The sequence below is a fragment of the Polyodon spathula genome, chromosome 2 (genome assembly GCF_017654505.1).
Source record: "Polyodon spathula isolate WHYD16114869_AA chromosome 2, ASM1765450v1, whole genome shotgun sequence".
NCBI classification, from domain to species: domain Eukaryota; kingdom Metazoa; phylum Chordata; class Actinopteri; order Acipenseriformes; family Polyodontidae; genus Polyodon; species Polyodon spathula.
Window position 1 is genome coordinate 71,193,430 of NC_054535.1, and position 26,967 is coordinate 71,220,396.

A 26,967-nucleotide genomic window follows, 5' to 3' on the forward strand; every position below is an offset into this window, starting at 1 on the left:
TGCCCTCTTCAATTCAAACCACAGGTTTTCAATGGGATTCAAGTCCGGAGACTGAGATGGCCATTGCAAAATGTTGATTTTGTTTTCATTTCTTTGTGGATTTTGATGTGTGCTTGGGGTCATTGTCTTGCTGGAAGATCCACTTGCGGCCAAGTTTCAGCCTCCTGGCTAAAATGTCCTGGTACTTGGTAGAGTTCATGCCTTTGACCTTAACAAGGGCCCCAGGACCAGTGGAAGCAAAACAGCCCCATAACATCAAAGATCCACCACCATATTTTACAGTAGGTATGAGGTTCTTTTCTGCATATGCATCCTTCTTTCGATGTCAAACCCATAGCTGGTGTGCATGGCCAAAGAGCTCTATTTTCGTCTCATCTGACCATAGCACCCGGTTCCAATCCAAGCACCAATGCCATTTAACAAACTCCAGGCGCTTACATTTGTTGGTTGCTCTCAATAAAGGCTTTTTCTGGCAACTCTTCCAAATAGGTTATTGGCATGGAGGTGGCATCTAATTGTAGATTTGGAGACTTGGTGACCCCAAGATGCAACCAAGTTCTGTAATTCTTCAACTGTGGCCCTTGGATTTTTCTTTGCCTCCCGAACCATCTTCCTCACTGTGTGTGGGGGCAAGATGCACTTGCGTCCTCTACTATGCAGATTTACCACTGTTCCACTGGTTTTGAACTTCTTAATTATTGCCCTAATAATGGTGGTATTGTATATTTAGGTTTTTAGCTATTTTTTTGTACCCATTGCCTGATTTATGAAGGTTAACAACCATTTGTCTCTTCATTTGTGAGTTCTTTGCTTTTCCCCATGGTGATGGATGACAAATGGATTTTACATGCGTATTACCTAATTTTTATACCCCAGTGAAATAGGAAGCCATGGAAGGCCACAATACAGTTCCTTAAGACTGAGATGTACTTAAACAAGTAGAATGTTAATGCAGATTTAATTTTGTTTGTTTTTATAAGAATCTTTAGGGGTCCCAATAATTTTGACACCTATCTTTTTGAGAAAAAAAATATTATTACCTGTTAAAAATAAACGTTTTCTCTATGCAATTGTATTAGTATAAAAGAATATAGTCTTCCAATATTTTTGAGCATAAAATATAGGTCATTACCTGTGGTGTTTATTTTATACAGACTTTTTTGCTCATTTTTATCAAGGGTGCCAATAATTTTGGAAGTGCCTGTATATAGATGCACAAAGCACTCAGTCTGGGTTGTGTGTTCGGTGAGTGGAGAACGGGTGTGGAGAAGGTGAAATAAAAAGTAAAGTAAATTAAATTAAAGCATACAATAGCTATTTCGTGCCGGAAGGACCAGCACGATACTTGTATGTTTGTTCGGACACACAGTGTTAGTTTGTCTGTTCGTCCGCTGTTTGTTTAGTGTCTGTTTTGTTTGTCTATTTATTTTGGCCTCAAGTGCCGTGTCCTGTTTTTTTTGTTTATATCTATTATTTGTTTCACTCAATAAATGCACTGAGTGCCACAGGGTCTCAGTTTCCAGCCCAGTACAGCTTGTCTCTGTGTACTCCTTTCTGGCCTGATGTCAAAAGCCAGCCATTAAATGAACACCACAATACAGCAGCTCAATCAGCTCTCAAACAGAGCAACACAAATGAAATGAACACAACAAAGCAGCTAGATTAGCTGTCAAACAGAGCAACACAAATGAACACAACACAGCAGCTAGATCAGCCTCCAAACAGCATGATGTTTTACTACATGTTTTGATATGTTTGAATTCCCATTTGAACCAGAAACATTCTTACATATCATTACACACAGTAAAAGTGTCAAGAGCCCCTTTGTTATCCAGCGGATCTGCTGTTTTTTTTTCAGTTTTGGGCATGCCAAATGCTACTCTATCGACTGTATGTTTTGAGAGAAAGAGTAGCAGCTTTATTACATTATTCCAGCACCTGTAGAAGCAGCCACCTCTTCTGCTGCCTTTGAGTTTTTACATTTCAAGATCAAAGCTGAAAGCTGAAATCCAGACCCCTCCGATATGTTGGCTTGTATTCCAGGGGGTTGAATGTGGAAGCTGTTCCCTATCATCTGTTTGCTATTTCCTTCATGAGCCATAGTCTGGACTCCCTACTGTATGTCTAGACTGCATCATGGGATCTGGAATAGCTTGTCAGGCTGTTGGTGCAAAAGCAACTATACTTCAGTTGCCTATCTATGTTAGAAAGCTGATGAAGGTTTTGCATTCAGAATTATTATAATCAGTACATTTCAGATGATCAAATCCCAATGACATTATGGGAAGACAATACACTAAAACCTATTTGGATTGTGTGTACCTCTTTGCTGTAGCTGGCTGAGTTGAGTAATATAGTAAATGTGCGGTTTTAATTTTATATCTGGCTCCATACTAGGTACTCTAACACTTCCTAGGTGTTTTCACACCAGTTGGGTTATCAGGTTCAAAACATGTCACTGGCTACAAAGCACAAGTCACAAAACAAACCACTGCTGTGATGTAGGTTTTGTTCTCTGCAGAGTGGGAGTACACAATTGCACACATCCCAGCAATAGAACAGTTTGTTATTTGGTTGTTCTTTAAGTTGTTCTAAAGATACCAGCATTAAAATCAATTATTTCAGTATTTCCCGTGCTTTAAATGGTAGAACCTCCCACCTTTAACACTATTACAATCCTATAGTGTTCGACTGTATTGAATATTCTAAGTGTTGCTATTCTTGTATTTAGTATCTTGAAGACCCTCGTTTTGATAAGTACAAACCTAGAACTGCACAAATTTGCCTGCTGAGGGAAAGTGGAAGATCTGACAGCTGTCCAATCATTCGTGAGCAGAGGCGTGGTGTTAATATGCTGGGTAAGCACTGAATTTCACCGACATTACTGAGAAAAATAATGCATTTCCGTATGCAGAATTTAATTTTCTATCTCTATTTTTTATTTCACCAGACAAGGGAAATACCGTAGTATATTTAGGTACGAATCCACTTTCTCTGAATAAATGTACTGGAGATGAGCGATCTTTAAAACAGAGTAGTGTTGACAAATTTGTCAAATTGAAATAAAGCGAGACTCTATCTATCCTCGTTTATTTTAGTTTATTCATGATTATCTGTGTAAACATGCTATTTAAAAATATTTGCATTGCGCATTTTATATAAATTATTTAACGAATAACCGCAGCACGCACAATTACTGCCTGAGACTTGGCTTTATCAGTGAGCCAAGAATAACTCCCCCGATACCTCCCGGCTCAAGAAGAAAAGATATATCTATCTATCTATCTATCTATCTATCTATCTATCTATATATATATATATATATATATATATATATATATATATATATAGATACATACATATACATACATACATACATACACACACACACACACACACACACACACACACACACACACACACACACACACACACACACACACACTCTCTCTATGTCGCGAGAAGGCAGTGTTTAAGATAAGAACCTATGCAATAGTCAGCGTGCCCGTGCCAAAATTACTTTGAGGACCATTGTTGTAGAGGAACAGTCTATACTGAGATATACGCCGCTCGCTGTTGCGAGTTTAAGTGCTGGTTAAATGAGTCACAGATATGTGAATGCATGTGTGCTTGCCTTGCCATTGTGATGGATATCTGCTTGTGATGTAACAGCGGGTCTGATATACGAGTGTAAACTACATGCAGTTGAATAAGATCCAAAAGGTAGATTGTTTATCACACAGCTATCTAAACCCCTACAGGGTTTACCAGGTCTCACACAAATCTGTTTTATCCATTTAAGCTGCTTTACTGTTTCCTTGTAAACATTTACAGCTTCTGATCAGCACCAGACCTGCCTATTAAAGTAGCGCTGACAGGAGAAACTTCTCAGGCAGTTGTTTGTGAGAGACTTGGGTCCCTGATCAGGCTAAGTATGCTGTTGTATTACTCCAGCTGGAGTTCAAGGTGCCAGATGAAGACAAAGGATTGGAACAATGTGTTTCTCAGTATTGAAATGCACCGACCCAATTGAACCCCTGAAAACAGGATGAGTGCAGTGAAATGGGATTGGAAAAAATACATCATTGGTAATGCACAATGTGGCTTAGTTCACAGTAAGATACAAAAACACACCTCATCTTCAATGGAGTGCCTTGCAGATAGGTGTTGTGAATTAAAGTTAAAATAGTCCTTTAAAACAGCAGTAACCTCTCTCGCTGCTTACTAGTACAGTAGCATGTTCAAGGGAGTCATCTGTTCAGGATAAAAAAAAACATCTGACAAGGATGTGGTGCTTTGATCAACAGCTAACAGTGGAGCAGCTTCAGTAATAAAAGCATGATGTATTGTTACATCACTTTAGCTTTACCTTGCTGTAGGGAAATATAATACAAATATATTTTGCGACATGTGTGCATTTTTATCAGTCTTGCAGAAACCCATCTTGCTGTTCTCCTGCTTGTGTTTCAGGTTTGGTAATAATGGAGTTTCGCTCTTGCCAGTGAAAAAGTTCCTAGCTGTGCACATGGAAAAAGAAGAAACAAGGTGTTTTAATGAGGGGAGTATGCACACGGTCACAAGCTATGTGGCTACAACCCACCACAAGGTCATTCTGGTCTTTGGCCAGTCAATGCACTTCTATAATTGTGTTGTAGGGTAACTGATGCTACCTAAGTTGTCATCCATGTGTATAGATATCCAAGATACACAGTACTACTAATGACAACATAGCTTAAGTATACTTCCCATCTAGTAACTAACCACTACCTTCAAAACATCCTTAGCCTGGACAATATTCTGAAATGTGTTTCTGTTTCTACAATGCTTGCAGATATAGCACCCCTCAAAACTGACTACTGCAGGGAAACTACCCCTCATACCTGCAGATGCAGCACCTCCTCAAAACTGACTACTGCAGGGAAACTACCCCATACCTGCAGATACAACAACACCTCAAAACTGACGACTGCAGGGAAACCACCCTCCATACCTGCAAATACAGCACCTCCTCAAAACTGACTAGTGCAGGGAAACCACAGTTCATACCTGCAGATACAGCAACTCCTCAAAACTGACTAGTGCAGGGAAACCACTCTCCATACCTGCAGATACAGCGCCTCCTCAAAACTGACTACTGCAGATACAGCACCTCCTCAAAACTGACTGCTGCAGAGAAACCATTTCCCATACCTGCAGATGCAGCACCTCCTCAAAACTGACTACTGCAGGGAAACCATTCACCATACCTGCAGATACAGCACCTCCTCAAAACTGAATACTGCAGTGAAACCATTCACCATACCTGCAGATACAGCACCTCCTCAAAACTGTCTACTGCAGGGAAACCACCCCCACACCTGCAGATATAGCACCTGCTCCCTCTCCCACATTGAGTCCATCACCTTCAAAAAGAACCTTTCAGCTTGGGGCTCCAGCAGTGGCAGAGAAAGGAAAATGATTTTCCAGAACAAGCTTCCAGGATGACGGTGTTAAATATGAGTTTTTCTTTAAATGTCCTTCTTCCTTAGCTTTCATAACATGTGTATCCATCCCTGATTACTTACAGTTGAAATTAACTTTTCACACATGTATTGTAATTAGAACGCACATCACAACTTATTTCCTAAATGACATTTTAAACTTAACGCACAGTGACACCCTGTGTGTGAATTCTGCAGTCAGCAAGGCTTGCAGCTCAACTATTAGTTCACATGATATAGTGTGAGCAGAAAGACCAAGTCCAGTCTCTCGTTCATCAGAGGCCTCTATACATGCTGTCTCCATTCTCTTGTATGCAATTCATAATACAGCAGCTACAAATGTGTTTGCTGCGGGAGGACTTTCTGTCTTGCCGGACATTTCTTGTTTTTATATTTTGGGAGCAAAGTCATTTGTAGAACTTAAAGCAAACACATCATCTTACTACAAATCAAACTGCTGTTTGAGCAGCGCACAGTATGGATGATTAAAGATGCTACCAATCAAACTGCTGTTTGAGCAGCATGCAGTATGGATGATTAAAGATGCTACCAATCAAACTGCTGTTTCAGCCGCTCACAGTATCAATTAACAATTACAGAAAACATGAGTACAAATATCTGTAAGAGTAAAATCAAATACAAGATATAGTAAATAGTTATAGGTAGGAAAAGTAGCTGAATACAGCAAGGTATGGAGCTGTTCAATGCAAGTACAAGCTGATGCAAGTACTGGTACAACTGGGTGACATAATAGTTCAGCATGGTCAAGAGTTGTAGTGTTTACAGATGCTGTCTAAACAGGTGTGTCAGGTTGAGGAGGCGCTGGAACGTGGTCAGGGACTGAGCATTCCTGATATCCTTGGACATTCCACCGGCACTGTTCAGTATCCGGTTCTTTGTTTACTCTTCATCTTGACTGATAGTCTTCATCTTGTTTTTTACACTATTGAACATAAGAACATACGAAAGTTTACAAATGAGAGGAGGCCATTCAGCCTATCTTGCTCATTTGATTGTTAGTAGCTTACTGATCCCAGAATCTCATCAAGCAGTTTCTTGAAGGATCCCAGGGTGTCAGCTTCAACAACATTACTGGGGAGTTGATTCCAGACCCTCACGATTCTCTATGTAAAAAAGTGCCTCCTATTTTCTGTTCTGAATGCCCCTTTACCTAATCTCCATTTGTAACCCCATGTCCTGTTTTTTTCAGGCCGAAAAAGTCCCTTGGGTCGACATTTTAATACCTTTTAGAATTATGAATGCTTGAATCAGATCACAGCGTAGTCTTCTTTGTTCAAAACTGAATAGATTCAATTCTTTAAGCCTGTCTACATATGACATGCCTTTTAAACCCAGAACAATGACGTCGCTCTTCTTTGCACTCTTTTCGAGCAGCAATATCCTTTTTGTAGCAAGGTGGCCAGAACTGAACACAATATTCTAGATAAGGTCTTACTAATGCTTTGTAAAGTTTTAACATTACTTCCCTTTATTTAAATTGAACACGTTTCACTATATATATATAGTTGGCCTTTTCTATAGCTTCCCCACATTGTCTAGATGATGGCATTTCTGACTCACCATAAACTCCTAGGTCTTTTTCATAGATTCCTTCTTCAATTTCAGTATCTCCCATATATTTATAGTGCACATTTGTATTGCCTGCGTGCAGTACCTTACACTTTTCTCTATTAAATGTCATTTGCCATGTGTCTGCCCAGTTCTGAATCTTGTCTAGATCATTTTGAATGACCTTTGCTGCTGCAACAGTGTTTGCCACTCCTCCTACTTTTGTGTCGTCTGCAAATTTAACAAGTTTGCTTACTATACCAGAATCTAAGTCATTAATGTAGATTAGGAATAGCAGAGGACCTAATACTGATCCCTGTGGTACACCGCTGGTTACCACACTCCATTCTGAGGTTTTTCCTCTAATCAGTACTTTCTGTTTTCTACATGTTAACCACTCCATAATCCATGTGCATGCATTCCCCTGAGTCCTTACTGCGTTCAGTTTGAGAATTAATCTTTTATGCAGGACTTTGTCAAAAGCTTTCTGGAAATCTAAATAAACCATGGTATGTGCTTTGCAGTTATCCATTGTCGATGCTGCATCCTCAAAAAAGTCAAGCAGGTTAGTTACACAAGCATCTTTCTGCTTGGATGCATTGTTTTCTGTTTTTGTGTATAATACTCGCCTGTACCTGGTTGGAAATACTGCTTTTAACGTGGGATGTCTCGAGTTTTTGTCCGTCTCTATGCTGTAGATGTCAGTGTTCTCCCACTGTCTATATGTGCGATTTCTATTCCCTGAACTGCAATCAATGCATCTGGAACGAAGGGGGCTGTGTTTTGTTACCCAGAATGCAGCGAAGCAGTGTTGGAGCAAGCTGTGTTGTTGGGATATTCAGGATTAAAGATGGCCACCGGCAGAAGGAGAAGGGACACTAGCCACTCCAGCATTGCAGCGTTATTCCTCATTGATGGATAAAATGAAAACAGAAAGCCGTCATTAACAAACCTTCATTCTCCCTAACCCTGATCCCTGTGGATTAAAAAAAAAAAAACAACAAATCAAAACCAAACCACCGACTACCTGGTGAGTTGATAATACGTAAATATTTTCACTGGTATCACGGTAGGAAAGGGGCACTGCCATTACATTATGCCAACATCCTTTACCAAAATATGGCAGTTTTTTTTTTTTCTCATTCCTGCACGAGAACGATCTTGTTATTGTTATTCTGGTTGTGTCAATCATAGGTTAAAATCCTCTTTGATGTGGAACTGCCAGTTTGACCGTGTTCCTTGCTGCCAGATCTGTTGTGTGTTTTTGTTGTTCTTGTTGTTTTTTTTTGTTTGTTTTACCTCTTTCTGGGGGGTTTACATGCCGCTGTTGTCAAGAGAGGTAAAAACGTCGATGCTGTTTGAAGCTATTGCAACGATTCTTGTTTTCGATCATGGCTAGTTCTTTCCCGACGTCCTTTATGTTGTACATGTATTGTCTGACTGACTGTACACATACTGCACAGAGGCGCCGGAATTAGATGTGTGAATATTATTATACAGTCATCTGCGACTGTCTGTATTTTATCAGGGTGGAAATTGTATCAGTATGAAACAGTGTGTATCCAATGAACAATATTGATAAGTCGAATTGCTGTGAAATGTTTGTGCCATCGTCTGTTAATGCTGGGCTCTGATCGCCAAGGCGGTTTTGTCTGTGCTGCGTACTACAGTGGGACTGCTGCTGTTATAGTTTGTGAGACAGCCTTTCCACTAGCACTGCACAATGTTAGTTAGACTAGTCATTTTGAGTTAATGCCTTACCAGTGTACGTTGATGAATGCGTATTTGTAGTATTTTGGTATAGAGCATTTTCGCGACTGGTGGTATGAGCAATATTAGAACACTGATTTTGAAGAACGGCACTTCATTTAATGTAAAATACATTTAAACAACGAGTAGAACATTGGCCGCTTTTTGAAGATTTACGTAACGCTAATCTGGTGCCTCGAGTTCATTGTAATAGTAATCATCAGTATGTAACTATACTGCAACGCGGATAAAGCAAGCCGGTTTAATACTGTACTAAATATGCTGTCTGACAGTGCATGCGAATGTATCAGTTATTACAGGCGAATTGTTCGATCTGTGCATGCGCAAAATGTATTTTCGATAAAAGGCCTTTACTTATTATTATTATTATTATTATTATTATTATTATTATTATTATTATTATTATTATGATGCTGCATTTTACATTTATTGAAATCAATATGCTGACTGAGGAGGTTGTTGTCCTTGTGGTTTCTCTAGGTATACTATACTGCCTCCACTAACTCGAATGTATTTATTGATTTGACTTCTGAATTTCAGTCATCAGGCAGATTCTTAAACTACAGTACATAATAATGAAAAAATACGTCAAAAACCAATTTCAGTAATTTACAGACTTCATTACAATTCAGCTGCAGAGTTTGGGAAAACAAAAATATAAAAGTTTTAAACCACAAACCTATGTTAATAAACCAGCCCTTGATTGCCAGTATTTTTGACTTTCATTTCAAAACCATTCTGTTTCATTTGAACCGCCTGTCAACTACAAAAAGAATGCATGCCTGTTATTTTGTTCAGGCTTGACACAATAAACAGTAGCAGCCCTCTTTGTACATGTAATTGTTGACTAAAGGAATGTGTTTGCATTGTAATGCCTGTTAGAAAGAAAGCATTTGTAAATGTTGCATTGCAGGCTGCTCACAGCCCACCCATTTGGATATAGTTCTAGCTACAAACAATCTACAAACTAGAAACAATCTTTTATTGTGGGATTCCACTATACAATAGTCTGTTGCGTATCCGTCACATAACCGGCATGATCATCCTCTTCAGCAACATTATTATTTATTATTATTGAACCGAGAAGATTAGTTCAGATATTGTAGATCTCACGAAAGTTCTCGTACACTGTGTTGTAGGTGCACACAGCAAGCAACTCTCACAGCACACTAGTGCTGCATGAAACGATTATTAATGTAATCGATTAATCTATCGATTATTGCTTCTATTACTTGATTATTCCGATAAATACCAACACATCACTTAGTAGCTGGCAAGTTGAACCATTTTTACAGATTTTTATGTACCAAGTGTAATAAAGGTCTCGAGATGATTGCACTTCCTTTGCTTTTCTATTTCAGCTACAAACTATTTCTAAAGTATCTAAAATAAAATATTAAATAAGGAATACTCTGCGTAGTATCCTTCTAATAACAACTGCCAAGGTCAAATGATGACAGCTAACTAATGCATTGAGACCATTAAAACATACCACAAAACTTTATAATTTATTTATTTAAGTTGACCACTTAATAAGACAAAAAGCAACTATGTGTTAATTATTGATTTTTTTTTTATAACTGTTTTTCTAACAATGGAATGGCATAAAAAAAAGTTATTTTCTTTACTTGTAGAACAAAAACAAATCTAACTTTTCTAGTACATTTCACAGTGGGGTATACTTTAAGCAAACCTGTTTTGTTTTTAAGTCTTAATAGCCCTTTTAATAATTATTTGTTGAGGAAACTAAAGAAATTATATTTGGTATCTTCAAGTCATTCACATGGCAATACAAAGTAAAATTTTTGCTAGTCCACAGTATTTGAGTGCAAGAACACCAGCATGTCAGCATGTTCTGGGGTTAGGCTTGCCCTCTTCCTTGAGTCTATAGAGCCTGCTACTGAAAACAAACGCTCAGAGGGAGTTGATGTTGCTTGTATTGCAAGATAAGCTCTTGCCAATTTTGACAGGTAAGGGAGACTTTCCCGATTTGCCTTCCAGCATGTTAAAGGGTCAGTGTCTATGCTGCTAGACTTTTCTGAAAGATATTGCATCACTTCTTTCTGCACACATGACATTTGCTCTCCATCAGAATCGTCACTGCTGCTGCCTTCAAAAGAAAACATTTTGCCTATCATTGTCTGCGTAATGGATTGTGGACTCCCCTGTTGACCACTCTGACCACTCTTCCTGGGGGTGGCTGAGCTGGCAGCCTCTTTTCGGCCCTGCTTGAAGCAGACGTTGTTGAATCTGTATTAATTAAGGTTGTGAGTCCAACTTTCATGCAACACATCATCTGGGTTCAGAAATTTTAGCTTCTGAAATCATGGGTCAAGAGTTCCTGCCACAACAATGGCATTAGTTTCAATGGAAGGGTTGTCCAGAAACTTCCAGTGATTTATTTATCTGTTTAAGGGTAACTGTCTTGAAATTCCTCATGGATGGTGAATCATCAGCATCAGGCTGTATGTCCTTTATCAAAGCATGAATGAGCAAAGGTACAGTTGACAGTGGCACAACCTTCACCCCACAGAGGAAGGTGGTTGCAGCCTCAAAAGCCTCTATTAGCTGTAATTTCTTCAAGTACATAAAACTGGTGTGACTGCAGGCCCGGGTAACGCTGACGTTTTGCAATCATCGATGAATCAGAAAGCGCAGCAGTCACTGGCCATTTTTGCTCTAGCAGTTGTGTGACCATGTGTTGGTTTCTGTTTCATCTCGTGGAAACGTCTTGTTTCTGGGAATGTTTTGGCACAGCCATCTGCTGTTGCTTGTTTTTTAGAGCACTGCTGCCTCACTTATGTGAAAATGTTCCACCAAACATCTTGCTGCTCCCACAGCTTGGTCAATAGTTGTAAATTTCAGATCATTGTTCACTACTAATTGGATTGTGTGCCCTGCACAGCTAATATTTGCCCAGCTGAACTTGTCATTCATTTTTCTGGCAGCAGCTGCCATGTTGGCACCATTGTCACAAACGAATGCACAAATACAAGATGCTTCTAATTTCAAATTTGTTAAGCTATTCTTCAGTTCAGATCACAGTGGTTTCACCTGTGTGTCTTTCTGCAAGAGGTTTTGTGGTAAGATTTATGGTTTTTAATTGCCGGTCATTAGTAATGAAATGTGCTGTCACTGACATGTATACATCAATTGCTAGGCTGGTCCAGATGTCAGAGGTTAACGCAGTCTTTTCAGCTCCGTTTTAATATTTTCCATAGTGTCAATCATTTGGGTAAAAAATGTTCTCGAAGGCAGCTGATATCTAGGCTCCAAAAGCTGAGGAAATTTTCAGAATCCTTCTCCCTCCACTATAGATGTTGGACGGAGGTCTTTCATGATCATATTCACAATGCTGTTGTTCACTGCTTTGGCACCTTCAACACTGCAAGAAGGCTTGCAGGAAATAAAGATATCAAGTCTCCGATCTTTTGTTTTGTAGAAGAGCTACCATATAAACAAAGAGAGAAATGTACAGTTTATAAAATATCAAAACGATACCATTCAACAGTGAATGCTAAACACTAAATAATAATTTAGAAATACACAAAATATCGTCCTTACATTATTATAATTATTATTCAACGTAGGGGTTTTGTTGCAGAAACACAAATCGGTAAAGTTGCGAGTCACCATAGTTATATAAATATTTCAAAGTAGCAAGGCATGTAACACACGTGGGGAGCCTGATAAGTAAGAAGTGTATTTTATATTTTCGTAATATTAGGCCTTTAACTGACACAATGTTAGCTGAACTGACACAACTTAATGTATTAATTACATAATTGGCCTTCCTTTCATCTGGTCATTTTACTTTCTTATATTTAGTGATGCAGATTCAAAGTCCGATTTAAAAAAAAATAAATAAATAAATAAATAAATAAATAAATAAAAATAAGTGACCAGATGAACATAAATCATAAATTAAAATGTTTTATTTTCGTAAGAAAGTATTATGTACGTTTTGGCTTCTGTTTCATTATTAATGCGAAGGGGTGCTTTATTTTTAGATATTCAAGCAGAACGGTCATGCTGTTATGATAAATCATTGACTGTTTGCATAAAGGGCAAGTCACCATGCCAGTGTTTCCATCTGGAGGAAGAAAAACATCCCATGTCTTTGAATTTTTGCTTCACTGCTTTTGGATGAAACTGACCTGGTCCACTGGAACAGCTGGATGTAGACCTGGAGTCTCAGTCTTTGTTTTTTGCGTTCAAGGGTGAAGACCTAATGTCTGCCATTTCAATATTTATCTGTGTGGATGGCCTATTCAGATTGGATGTGGCACAAAATGCTGTCACAGGAAGGAAGAGATTTTGATCCCAGTGTAAAAAGCTGGAGAAAGTGTGCACATGAAATAAAACAAAGAAAAAGACGTGGGGAGTCTCTGCATTCATCTTCTAGATCTTTTAGTTCTGGGCATGTCTAGACACTTCAGTAATCCACTTCTCCACATTTACTGTCGCTTAAAAAACAACAAACTGCCTGTGTGTGTTAGGGGGAGGGGTTTATATCACTGCTTGCTTCTGAGTACTCACTGTTTGTTAAATATTCTCCCCCTGCTGTGTGAACCAGGCTTAACCTTTTGTGCTCCTATGTCTGACCAGGTCTGACATTACAATTTTCCCTTTCCGGTCCGATGTCAGACCCTATCAAACATCATCAAAAAAAACGTCAAGCACAGGTAGTCATTTTTTCTCTGGAAAAAGCAGAGAAAACCTTTCAATAGCTGAGTGAGACTGATAGGAGCCGAGAGAAGATGAAAAAAAAGGGGGCGGATCTGAGCAATACACACAGCCCCTTTACTACAGAGATAACATGGACATAAACAAAGAAGATAGCTGCTTCCACATCCAGCGCTCAAAGAATATCTCTGACATTTGCAGAGCCTTTTGAGATGTTAGTGATAAAACAAGAACTTGGATCGCATTATTGAGGAGTTTGGTGATAAGACGAATGATCAGGAGATGATTTATCAGTATCCACGACTATAAAGAGGTATGTGATAAATACAGGGAACAAGGGGTAGGGCTTGGCTGGAGATGCAGTACTGAGTGTCCCGTTGATATGCAGGGCCTTTTAAACCAGTTTTACTGTAAAAAAAAAAAAAAAAAAAAAAAAAAAAAAAAAAACTTTTAAACAGCGTGTGTGAAAATAAATTGGACCCGACATGCCTGACAGGCAGTGAATAAATGGACCGCTGAGGGTTAAGCACCCTCTATCTGGGGGAGGGGGTCTCTGAATCGATGATAATAGCATTGACGGCAAAATTTCCGAGTATGAAGATGAACACTTTGAAAGATCTGACCTCTCAAACATGGCCCCTGTTCAGTGCTCGTTTTCATGTGTCACAGGCACCCCCATTACAGGCCCATAACTTAAAAAATATGGAGAATTAAGATTTTGGCATTCTTCCTTCAACACTTCCAGTTACATCCATATATGACGTGGTGAGGTGTCAAGCCTAAACAAAGCAGATAAACCTGAAACTCGCAAAAAACGGTTGACCAAAAATCTATTTTGAAATGAGCCTGTGAAGAGTGTGCTGCTTGGGCTGTATGTGTGACACGTTCCCCTGCCCATTAGTCACGTACAGTTGTGTAGTCGCATGTCAGGAGTTTTCTATCGCTGTAATTCAGGAAGTGGAATGTGGAAAGTTGAAGTTGAGAAATGAAGAAGTTTCAGTGAGGATTGTGAAATAAGAGAATGTTTTAGAGATGTTTCACTCCAGACTGTTGAGAGATTGCACACATGCAGCAGTCTGGGCTCTTCTACAGTACAAACCTGTGCTGCTGCTTTGTGGAAGATCAGATGTGACTGCTGTATTGCATCTAATACAGTAAGCAGAGGATCATGACTTGCAGGGATGGACACAGGACCACAGTAATGTTGCATAGCAGTTTCATCTGTGTTAACTCACAGTGTATAACACATAGGACTACCGCGTAATGCTTCATTTAAATTGTTTTCTTTATGTTAAGTTTCCAGGGCATTTTGTTTTTCGCTGTTCTACATTTTTTTAAAGCAACTGTTCGTTTTGCCATTTTTTTTTTTTTTTTTTTTTTCTTTTTTACACAACAGTACTCACAAACGTTTGGTCACCATCATAACTGTTGCATGAAACCAGAGTGTAATAATCCAGCACCTCTGCTCTTAAGCATTTGTATATCAGTTGTCAAGTGTTCTACTGATGTCCCATCACACCTTTCTTCTTAAAGGCGTACAGCCTGTATACATGCATCCCCAATATCTCTCACAAGCAGCTGGGTACATATTTTTTATGCTAGGGGGTTTAGGGAGACAGGAGGGTTAGGGTGGAGTGGAGAGAGGGAGACACGAGAGAATCTCTCTCTCTCTCTCTCTCTCTCTGTATATATATATATATATATATATATATATATATATATATATATATATATATATATATAGTATATGTATAACAAATATCACAAACAGTAAATGACAAATGTAACTAGTACAGTAGTAGTACATCTGCACCATCTAGATTATTTCACAAAAATAATGCAATTAGCATAGGAATGGCTTGATATGGCTTTGGGTAAAATTAAATGCTGCGGGTGCATATAGTGCAACACTGTGCATTAAACCCCAGAAAGATCAACAGCTTAAGAAACAAGTCAAGTTTAACCATACAGAACCCCTCGGGGCCTCCTGATTTCCAACTGGAGATGAGGTTGGATGTCAGTGGCTTGCTACTGTAAACCATTGACCAACTGCCATAACACTTCACTGACCCTGATTAACCATGTTTGTTTTAACCATGTTTATGTCTTTGTGGTGTTATTTGTGACGGCACCATTCCCTCCATTTATAGATCCATTTTCCCTACACTATATAACATTTGTGTTTGTAACTCTTTACCTTCTTGACATTCCTGTTTGTTTACAGTCCTTCAGGCAGAGTTGTAATGACTCGTCATTGTCATCAAATGACTCGACTCATCCCTGCAAGAAAAGACTCGACTTGAGTCCCGGGACAAAAGTCTCCATCTGACTCGGGTCATAGTCTTTATGATAAAATAAATGACACGGTCAGTTTCGTTTTCAATAACCGCAGCTCTTCTTCTGATGTGTACAAACCCTGCCTCTGAGTGAGAGGAACATGTTACAACATAGAGAGAGAGAAGAGCGTCAGCACCATGAAAGCATAGAGAGAGAAGAGCGTCAGCAGCATAGAGACAGAGAGAAGAGTGGCAGCAGCATGGAAGCATAGAGACAGAGGGAAGAGTGTCAGCGACAGAGAGAAGAGCATAAGCAGTATGGAAGCATAGAGACAGAGAAGAGCGTCAGCACCATGGAAGCATCGAGACAGAGAAGAGCGTTAGCAGCATGGAAGCATAGAGACAGAGGGAAGAGCGTCAGCACCATGGAAGCATCGAGACAGAGAAGAGCGTTAGCAGCATGGAAGCATAGAGACAGAGGGAAGAGCGTCAGCAGCACGGAAGCGTAGAGTCAGAGGGAAGAGTGTCAGCCGGCATGGAAGCATAGAGACAGAGGGAAGAGCGTCAGCAGCATGGAAGCATAGAGTCAGAGGGAAGAGCGTCAGCAACATGGAACCATAGAGACGGAGGGAAGAGCATCAGCAGCATGGAAGCATAGAGACAGAGAGAAGAGTGGCAGCAGCATGGAAGCATAGAGACAGGGAAGAGCGTCAGCAGCATGGAAGCATAAAGACGGAGGGAAGAGCATCAGCAGCATGGAAGCATAGAGACAGAGAGAAGAGTGGCAGCAGCATGGAAGCATAGAGACAGGGAAGAGAGTCAGTAGCATGGAAGCATAGAGCAGGGAAGAGCGTCAGCAGCATAGAGACAGAGGGAAGAGTCAGCAGCATGAAAGCATAGAGGCAGAGGGAAGAGCATCAGCAGCATGGAAGCACAGAAACAAAGAAAAAAGCGTCAGCAGCATAGAGACAGAGACAGAGGGAAGATCGTCAGCAGCGTGGAAGCACAGAGACAGAGGGAAGTGTGTCAGCGCCATGGAAGCATGGAGACAGAGAGAAGAGCGTCAGCAGCATAGAGACAGAGAAGAGAGTCAGTAGCATGGAAGGTAAATCTAGAGTACCTGAGCTCGTCGATTTCACAAAAACTATGGAGTAGACAGGAGGACAAAAAAGCAGTCTGCATCTTGCCAGCACTGAAATGCCAAACTAAAATAAACTGTGTCTAAAATAACTTAAGTCATTTGTGGACTTTTTTATTTTATCAAGTATCAATAAGAAATTACTTATTTGATGGGTCAGTCAATAGATTTTTATTTACGTAAGCTTAACTTAAATGCGGTAGAAAAAATAGGGGTTTAGTGTTTGTCTGGTTTAATGTCTATTGATCTAACATTATACTATGTTTAATAAAAAATCATTGTTTTAGAAAACAAAAGAGAACTGGCAAAATAATCCAAATTACCACTTGCAAATACAAACTCATGTACAAGCTTCTGGGGTATTTTGTATTTGTTTATGAACCAGCCAGTCTTTTACGTTATGTGGGTTATTCAAAATACAGTTACACAGATGGTATCTTCCTCCCCTGGTATGATTGACCCCCATGTTTGCAGTGCAGATGGTACCTCCCTCCCCTGGTATGACTGACCCCCATGTTTGCAGTGCAGATGGTACCTCCCTTCCCCGGCCTGACTGACCCCCATGTCTGCCGTGACTGACTCCCCCTGACTGGTGGCGGATGGCTCAGCTGTGCCAGTGCCTCGAGGCCAGCCACCAGTCTGTAGGTGGTAAAATAGCTTATTTGGGGGCTCTGCATGCTCTGCCTACAGGATGTTTGCTTAATTACGGACTGGGGCCGACTCAGCTGACAGGCCTTTGTACTGCACTGTGCAAAGCAGGGTGGGATCTGTTGTTCATAACATTGGACAAAGCTGTATATTCCAGGGAATGCCTGCAGGGCATCGAGAGAACAGCAGGAATGCAATACTGTGCACAAGTCAGAGCATTGTTGCAATGAATATTGTAGGGTCTGCTTTGAAGGGACAGGTATACTGGGATCTGTTCTCCAGTCCATCTAGAAAATGGTACACAGAGCAGCATGCACAGGTTGAAAATATTGGCAAAAAGTTGGTAAATACTTGGAAAAAACTCCGTTAGTTGGTGTCTAAACCTGGAGACCAGGGTTTGGCACTCTGTCATTACTCTCTAAAATAACCACGTTTCTGCCCTATTGCAGCTTTCCAGGGGTTTGCTACAATTGCGCTTGCTCTTGGAAATCTTTACAAACAGTAATACTGAACTCCATGTGCAGTTACTGTTTCCTTTTTCACTGCCCAGGCAAGTGAAGTGGCAAGAATGAATTCAAGCTGTGCTTTGTGTTTCAAAGATGATGCTCTTTGTACTGATTCCACCCTTACAAATTTCCTAGGCTGAATGCACTGGAAATTATCTTGTTGCGCACTTGCACGTTATAATACCTTTACTTATTACTAAAAAGTAGCAATTATATTACTCGTTATATTTCTTTCTCTTGTCTTGTCCAGCGAAACACTTGTTGTTGACTGTTGTTTACTATTTAACTATGTCTGGTAATTCATGTATTAAATGTGTCAAACTGGTTTTTAAAATGTCTGTAGTAAAACAAACAAACAACTGTTAATAGCGTACTGGATATAGCAAATAGTCAATTGCAATTGTTTCAATACATGTGACTGTGTGGAAATCATAAGGAGTGAGAATAAAAAAAAAAAAAAGAAATAGACTTTAGTTTTTTATATGAGAATAGCATGGAAAAACGGACATAATGTAAATAAAACATTGTTAGATAAATGACTTCACCTCATACACACACGTGTTGTGTAGATACTGGCGCCCGGCCAGTCTACAGGGGTTAATGGTGCACAGCGAGCCTGAGGACACCCTGGCTGTCCTCCACCCGGGGTGGCACTCGGCCAATTGTCTGCCACCCCTGTGAGCTCCCATCCACGGTCGGCAGTGGAATAGCCTGGCCTCGAACCGCCGACCTCCAGACTATAGGGCACATCCTGCACTCCACGCGGAGCGCATTTACCAGGCGCGCCTCTCGGGAGCCACTAGTTATTAGTACTTGATTATTAGTTTTAAAATTCTCTTCATGGTAATAGAAATGTGATATAAATAGCTTGGAAAATGTAGCCCACAGTGTTACAGTGTGGACACACTGTAAAGTAGTACAGCACCCAAAACTGTAACCTAATGTCACTGCTGCTTCTGTGAGATATTCATTCCATTTAGTACAGTGTGTGTGCTGTTGTGTAGCATGGATGTTTAGCTGGTACAGTCCCAATGGAATCTGCAGTACAGAAGGTACAGTCTGCAGTATGTTTAGCTGGTACAGTCCCAGTGGAATCTGCAGTACAGAAGGTACAGTCCCAATGGAATCTGCAGTACAGAAGGTACAGTCTGCAGTATGTTTAGCTGGTACAGTCCCAGTGGAATCTAGTACAGAAGGTACAGTCTGCAGTATGTTTAGCTGGTACAGTCCCAATGGAATCTGCAGTACAGAAGGTACAGTCTGCAGTATGTTTAGCTGGTACAGTCCCAGTGGAATCTGCAGTACAGAAGGTACTGATTTCAGTGTCTTTACATGTAAGCAGCCCTGATTTCTCATTCCTATTATTATGAGTCTGCAGTAAGTGCTTTATTGATTTCACTATGCTTTCTGTTCATTTCTTTGTTTTCTTTAATTATTTATATTATATGCTTTCAAGGGCAGTCAGGGTTCTCCCCAGGAATTCTGTACAGCTGGGAGGCAGAACATTATAGCCGGGAGCACTTCTAACGGAAAAATAAACTTGCTTACCTTAAATATATAGTAAGACAAATAATTTGAATAATGTGTTGTCTTTCGTTGACTGTATCTGGTTGTGCTTTTTTATGTTCTACGTTTTCTTTTTCATTACTGTTTTATATGATGGTAAATTACCGTGTTTATTTAGGTACTGTACGATTTGACAGGGCGAAAATAACGTTGGGTTATTGGAGTTCACAAATAAAGTAACATTTTCACTTCCTTTTTAGCTTAATTATGGAGCTTATTGCTTTATTTAAATTGTTTTCTTTTATGTTAAGTTTTCAGGGCATTTTTTTTTAATGCACGTCTATTTTAGTTTTTCGCTGTTCTACATTTTTTGTATGCAACTGTTAATTTTAACACAACAGTAGTCACACACATTTCATCACCATCTTAACTGTTGCATGAAACCGCAGTGTGATAATCCAGCACCTCTGTACTTAAACATTTGTATGTCAGCTGACCAGTGTTCAGCTGATATTCCATCATGGCTTTCTTTTTTAAAGGTGTACAGCCTCTGAACACGAGCCCTCTATCTCTCAGAAGCAGCTGGATATATATTTTTACGATATCACAACAAAAGGAATATGCTTTTTTTTGGTATTTATAGGTATTATGTACTATATCACCCAACAGTACAATAATACAACAAAAAATAGACAATGATAATACCGGAAAGTAATCTTAATATTTTTTAATAAATTAGCTGGCGCAAATATAGTATTACGTGATGGATTGTGCCAATCGCCAGCTTATTTTGACCCACTGCATTGATTGTCACTGTTTTTGCTTTGAAAATAATTGGTTCTTTTTTTTAGCAATTATTTTTAACGTTTTAGTCTCTCGAAGTGCTTAACACAGAAAACCCGCCCCTTCAACTCTCTGATTGGTTAAATGTTGTATCAAGAAGTAACACAGCTGTCATGTGGTTACAAGATTTTTTTTTTTTTTCACCCAACAATGCGCAACTGATCTAGTCTGCTAGAAGTGCAATCAGTCGTTACTGTTAAATGCACAGTACCATCTGCAAGACTGGTGGATTGGGTTTTTTCAGCCGGGCGGCGACAGACACTTTGCCAGGCATCTCTCCCGGCTGAAAAGGCCTGGGGAGAACCCAGGCAATTTTTGGTTTTGTTTTCCTTACTGGCAGTGCGGACTCTGTAGCGTGTTCATTTGAGGCACATTTTTATGTTGCTTTGCAGTGATGACATTTGATGATTTTATTTTGAAAAATGGCCCTTTTGCAGTTCCAAAAAGCTGATCAGTGCTCTGATTTGAAGTAAAGGAGAAAGAGAGTGTGTGTTGCACTGTGAGCACCAGTGTATTGAGCTCATGCTTACCTGTACTGCTGCAGTAAAGCTGATCAGTGCTCAGATTGTGGGAACAGAAAACAAGCCTGACTTGGATACACAACCATTGTTACAAGATAATTTATTTTCCTACTGCTTAACGCTCCTGAGTAAAAGCAGAGAAATATAATTGGCAGATAAATATCACAACAGTCCGGTTTATGAATTATGTTTAGAATCTATTTCTTGGAATATGTGGCTTGAAGGCCCATCTCCTGGAAGGATAACTTTAGTGTTATCTGATTCTGCATGGAGCCATCCTGAAAGTGTGCCTGTAAAGTGTTCACATTGTCACTTTATTCTGGTGTTATTGTAAAGGATTGTTAGCCACTAAATAGTTTGTTGTTTTTCATGTAAATATTTCCAGTGCTGGGGAATTTTCTTCTATATGGAGCTACCCTCAGATACTGTAGCATTGCGAAGACATGGTTTTTTTTGCTTCACAGAGAGTGATTCTGTACAGTACACTGTCCCTGTCCTATACAGAGAGCATTGTCTTTTGTTTTAACCCATTTCATTTCTAAGTGGCTTTGCCTGCTGTACTCTCACTGTTCAAGTGATTGTTTTGTGTTTTCAATATCTGTGTCAGGTTAATCTTTGTGCTGTCAGTGAGGCTGTGGGGTTTTCGCTGTCACTGTTTCTCTGACTTCGTTGCTCAGTATTTCCTAGAGCATCCCATTAGGAGTTAGTTTTAAAGCAGTAAACCTGATGGTAGTCAGTGATTCAAAGCACATTTTTGGGGCCTCTTGTTGATCTGAAAACACACACATAATAAGAAGAAATACGTTTTCACTTAACAAACAAATATAGTAGTAATCTCAGCTGTCAGTGTTTGTCGAAAGACAGTATACCAAATCCAGTGAAATGTTCATATGAAATATGGCACTTCTATACAATAGTGAAGCAGGGCATTCTGCTTACTGTAGATGCATGACTACACTGTCATCCATGGCTTTGCTTTGTTTTGTATTAATATTATCTTAGAACACAGAAATGAGGTAATAAGACCCCATTGGACACCAAGTGCTATTGATTCATTCATACAGTACACTGAAGCATGGGATTAAAAGCTCAGGTGGGGTTCTGCATTAATACTGTGCTGTACCTGACAATCAAACATGGGAAATGAACAGCACAACCTTTGGGACTTGTTGTCATGCTACAAAGAGCTGTTTTTAAAAGGTGGGATCTGCTGCCATTTAAGATGCTGAATAGATTTCAGATTGTGTGTTGTTGTTGTTGTTGTTATTGTAGTCATTAAAGACATGGGTTGTCCTGTTTCAATCCACAGCACAAACAAAGCAAGCTTGTTGCCAGAAAGAAGGGTTGATATCTCCAGAGCTGGTGTTCTGCATTAACTGAAAAAGGAGAACACTATTTTTGCAGTTACAGTACAGATAAGGGCTTTGATAACGTTTTGAAAATGAACTAATGTCTGAACGAATGTCTCCACATGAAAATTCCATATTTGTCCCGGCGCTAGTTTACACTGCGTCAAGGTACTAGAAATGAAACCTTAGGTGGAAAAAAATTGAAGCGCCTCATAAAACAGGACATTTCCGATTCAGTGTTTCGTGCTTTCAAGGTACTACACTGTGCAGTTTGCCTGAGTGCTGCTGTTCTGTTCCTCAGTGCTTGCTTGCTTCTCAAGATGAACATGGTGAAGAGGATCATGGGGCGGCCCCGGCTGGAGGAGTGCAGCCCGCAGGACAACGCGCTGGGCCTCATGCACCTGCGCCGCCTCTTCACAGAGCTCTGCCACCCGCCGCGTCACATGAGCCAGAAGGAGCAGGAGGAGAAGCTGTACATGATGCTGCCTGTCTTCAACAGGGTGAGAGAGGCAACCTGCTACCTGTCTTCTGACACAGGCCGTGTGTGTGCGTGCGCGCGTGTGTCTGCGTGTGCGTGTCTGTGTGTACGTGCGTGTGTGTGTCTGCGTGCGTGTGTGTCTGCATGCCTGCATCTGTTTGTGCTTTACAGCACTGTTTAACAAGTGCACTGTACTAACCGGTCTCCGAGGACAGGGGACTTGAAAAGGACCACTAGAGGCGTAAAGCTGTAGTGTAGCAGTGAGTTATGATAGAATAGAGATTTTCTATTTACTAACTACTAAATGCACAGGGACAGACGGTACTATTGCACTCCCCTATGGGACATGTCTAATTGCCATTCTTTGCCAGCCATACCTGGTAAATAATGATGTACAGTATTCACAAACAGCAATATTTATAGTGAGTGATAGCAAACATACACACAGGATATAACAGGTAAGTAAATATGAAGCAGAGATTGAAAGAAGCAGAAAAACTGTTTAATTGTCTCGACCAGAACAGATGCTGATGTGAAAAATCTGAACGACTGTTTAGCCATTTCTACATGTATTTATAAATTATTTCCTTAAACCTCAGAGGAACCTGTTACAGAGTTAAAACCCATGGCTGCATAAAAGATCTGTGTTACAGAGTTAAACCCCATGGTTACATGAAAAATCTGTGTTACAGTTAAACCCCATGGATACGTGAATGTCAACTCGCCTAGGAGGCAGGGCACAGAAAGCACTGGTTATTTCTACAACTGGTAGTGCCATGCCATGCGTGCCATTGTCAAGACCACTGTCTCTCCTCAGGCGTCTATTCTTTTACTTTGCTTTCTGTTCTACTGCAGCCCACTCTAACACGACGCACACACATGACACAAGATGCGCACCTACACAGAGATGCACACACACTGCAGACACACGTGCACATACTGACACACACACGGCACAGAGACATATACTGACGCACACACAACACAGGCACATGCACACTACACATGCACAGACACACGCACACAGAGACACAGACATGCAAATAGACAAAGGAACACTCATGCTCACTACACACACACCACACCAGACTGCAAATAAAATTGATGTTGCCTAAGCAACCAAATGCTGCTAATATTTGACCTCTGCTATGTGCTTCAGCTAACAAGCTGACATTTTAAAGTATAACCTTAATTAAGATGCAACCAGCACATCTATTCAGTTTAAGGGTTGACATCAGAAAGGGAATAATATTGACAAATATTATTTTTGGATTGCTTAATAGTGAATTAATTCAATTTCTATTAACAGAAACAAAACCATTATTTGGTATTATGCATGTACAGTAGTTATGGGAATCTTAATAAAGTACTGTAGTCAGTAATGGGTCCAAGTGAAACCTAATGGCATTTGCTTTGCAGGATCAGGAAGGACTAAAACTGACTTGTTTTCTCTTTTAATGAAGGTGTTTGGCAATGCGCCCTCAAGTACAATGACAGAGAAGTTCTCTGACCTCCTCCAGTTTACAACACAAGTATCACGATTAATGGTCGCTGAGATCAGAAGGCGGGCACCTAACAAATCAACAGGTACGAGCTTCTGAAACTATATGGGGCGCTGTAGCAGCAAGTCCTTGATGGCGTTATCTAATGAAACCTGCCCTCGCTGGCTGTGCTGGGCTTGTCTCTGTCCCTCTGTAGAGGCTGCCAGTCGGGCCATCGTTCAGTTTCTGGAGGTGAATCAGAGTGAGGAGGCTAGTCGAGGCTGGATGCTGCTCACTACCATCAACCTGCTGGCGTCGTCGGGGCAGGTTTGTGTGGCTAAAACACGCCCGGACACTGGGGGACTGCACCATCCCAGTGCATTACAACATTACAAAATACACTGAACACAGGAGACTGCACCATCCCAGTGCATTACAACATTACAAAATACACTGAACACAGGAGACTGCACCATCCCAGTGCATTACAACATTACAAAATACACTGAACACAGGAGACTGCACCATCCCAGTGCATTACAACATTACAAAATACACTGAACACGGGAGACTGCACCATCCCAGTGCATTACAACATTACAAAATACACTGAACACGGGAGACTGCACCATCCCAGTGCATTACAACATTACAAAATACACTGAACACGGGAGACTGCACCATCCCAGTGCATTACAACATTACAAAATACACTGAACACAGGAGACTGCACCATCCCAGTGCATTACAACATTACAAAATACACTGAACACGGGAGACTGCACCATCCCAGTGCATTACAACATTACAAAATACACTGAACACGGGAGACTGCACCATCCCAGTGCATTACAACATTACAAAATACACTGAACACGGGAGACTGCACCATCCCAGTGCATTACAACATTACAAAATACACTGAACACGTGAGACTGCACCATCCCAGTGCATTACAACATTACAAAATACACTGAACACGGGAGACTGCACCATCCCAGTGCATTACAACATTACAAAATACACTGAACACGGGAGACTGCACCATCCCAGTGCATTACAACATTACAAAATACACTGAACACAGGAGACTGCACCATCCCAGTGCATTACAACATTACAAAATACACTGAACACAGGAGACTGCACCATCCCAGTGCATTACAACATTACAAAATACACTGAACACAGGAGACTGCACCATCCCAGTGCATTACAACATTACAAAATACACTGAACACAGGAGACTGCACCATCCCAGTGCATTACAACATTACAAAATACACTGAACACAGGAGACTGCACCATCCCAGTGCATTACAACATTACAAAATACACTGAACACAGGAGACTGCACCATCCCAGTGCATTACAACATTACAAAATACACTGAACACAGGAGACTGCACCATCCCAGTGCATTACAACATTACAAAATACACTGAACACAGGAGACTGCACCATCCCAGTGCATTACAGCATTACAAAATACACTGAACACGGGAGACTGCACCATCCCAGTGCATTACAGCATTACAAAATACACTGAACACGGGAGACTGCACCATCCCAGTGCATCACAACATTACAAAATACACTGAACACGTGAGACTGCACCATCCCAGTGCATTACAACATTACAAAATACACTGAACATAGGATACTCCAATTCCATCCCAGTCCATTACAACAATACACTGAACACAGGAGACTCCACCATCCCAGTCCATTACAAAATACACTGAACACAGGAGACTCCACCATCCCAGTGCATTACAAAATACACTGAACACAGGAGACTCCACCATCCCAGTCCATTGCAAAATACACTGAACACAGGAGACTCCAATTCCATCCCAGTCCACACACTGTCACTGAATAAAGGATTTACTGTCCTGCCCGAGCTAGATATGACCAGATTGTTTTATTTTATATATACCTAAAAACAGTAAGTACCTAAGACAATAGCCTGGAGCAGTAAAACGATCACAGCTTTCCAAACTGACTTTGTAGGCCAAGTTAAGATGAAATGTATTCAACTGCATAACAGCATTTTATGTTGTCTGTGCCGTATATAAAACCTGCTGGAGTAGTGTGAAAAGCCAGTGGCTTAGAGACGAGAAACCAGTTTACTAGTGATGGGATCTGCCTCTGTGCCTGTCCACCAGCTTCACACTGCAGTGGAGACAGGTGTGACAGGCCTAGTGTTCCCAGCATTCACAGCACAGATGTGCAGGTCAGGAGAGTGCTCTGGAGGGGTCACAGGATCTATACACCAGGTCTCAGAGGGTTGAAAGGATGCTCACAATGCTAGGATCTGTTACACAACTTTGAAACATTCATTCTTTCATAATATGAAAGGCAAAAATTTTTTTTTTTTTTTTTTTAAATTAACAGTACCGTCAATTTAAAGTCTTTCATTGTTGTTTAAAGAAGTGACGTTGTGGTTTTTGCTAAGCGACCTGAACAGAAACCGATGAAGGGTCTGGTGCTGTGTTTCTTTCTCAGAAAGCGGTGGATTGCATGACCACAATGTCGGTGCCGTCCACACTGGTCAAGTGCTTGTACCTGTTCTTTGACCTCCCTCACGTGCCGGAGGTTCCCGGAGCTGCCCAGACTGAGCTGCCCCTTGCGGAACGCAGGGCTCTGCTGCAGAAAGTCTTTGTGCAGGTCAGCGAGCCACAAAAGCAGCCTGCATGATGTCACACAAGAGCAG

At 40.5% G+C, this 26,967-nt stretch overlaps 1 protein-coding gene across 2 annotated transcripts in view; it reads left to right on the forward strand.

Annotated features, from left to right (window-relative positions):
• The first annotated feature begins 7,866 nt into the window (after nt 1-7,866).
• The window catches only part of LOC121299887 (WD repeat and FYVE domain-containing protein 3), a 98,943-nt gene continuing 79,842 nt past the window's right edge, over nt 7,867-26,967 (forward strand). For both annotated transcript variants that reach the window (XM_041228085.1, XM_041228095.1), the window contains exons 1-5: nt 7,867-8,079; nt 22,594-22,792; nt 24,234-24,357; nt 24,469-24,578; nt 26,760-26,921. In XM_041228085.1, the coding sequence (XP_041084019.1) occupies nt 22,613-22,792; nt 24,234-24,357; nt 24,469-24,578; nt 26,760-26,921 (576 nt within the window). In that variant the 5' untranslated portion in view covers nt 7,867-8,079; nt 22,594-22,612. The remainder of the gene's footprint in view (nt 8,080-22,593; nt 22,793-24,233; nt 24,358-24,468; nt 24,579-26,759; nt 26,922-26,967) is intronic.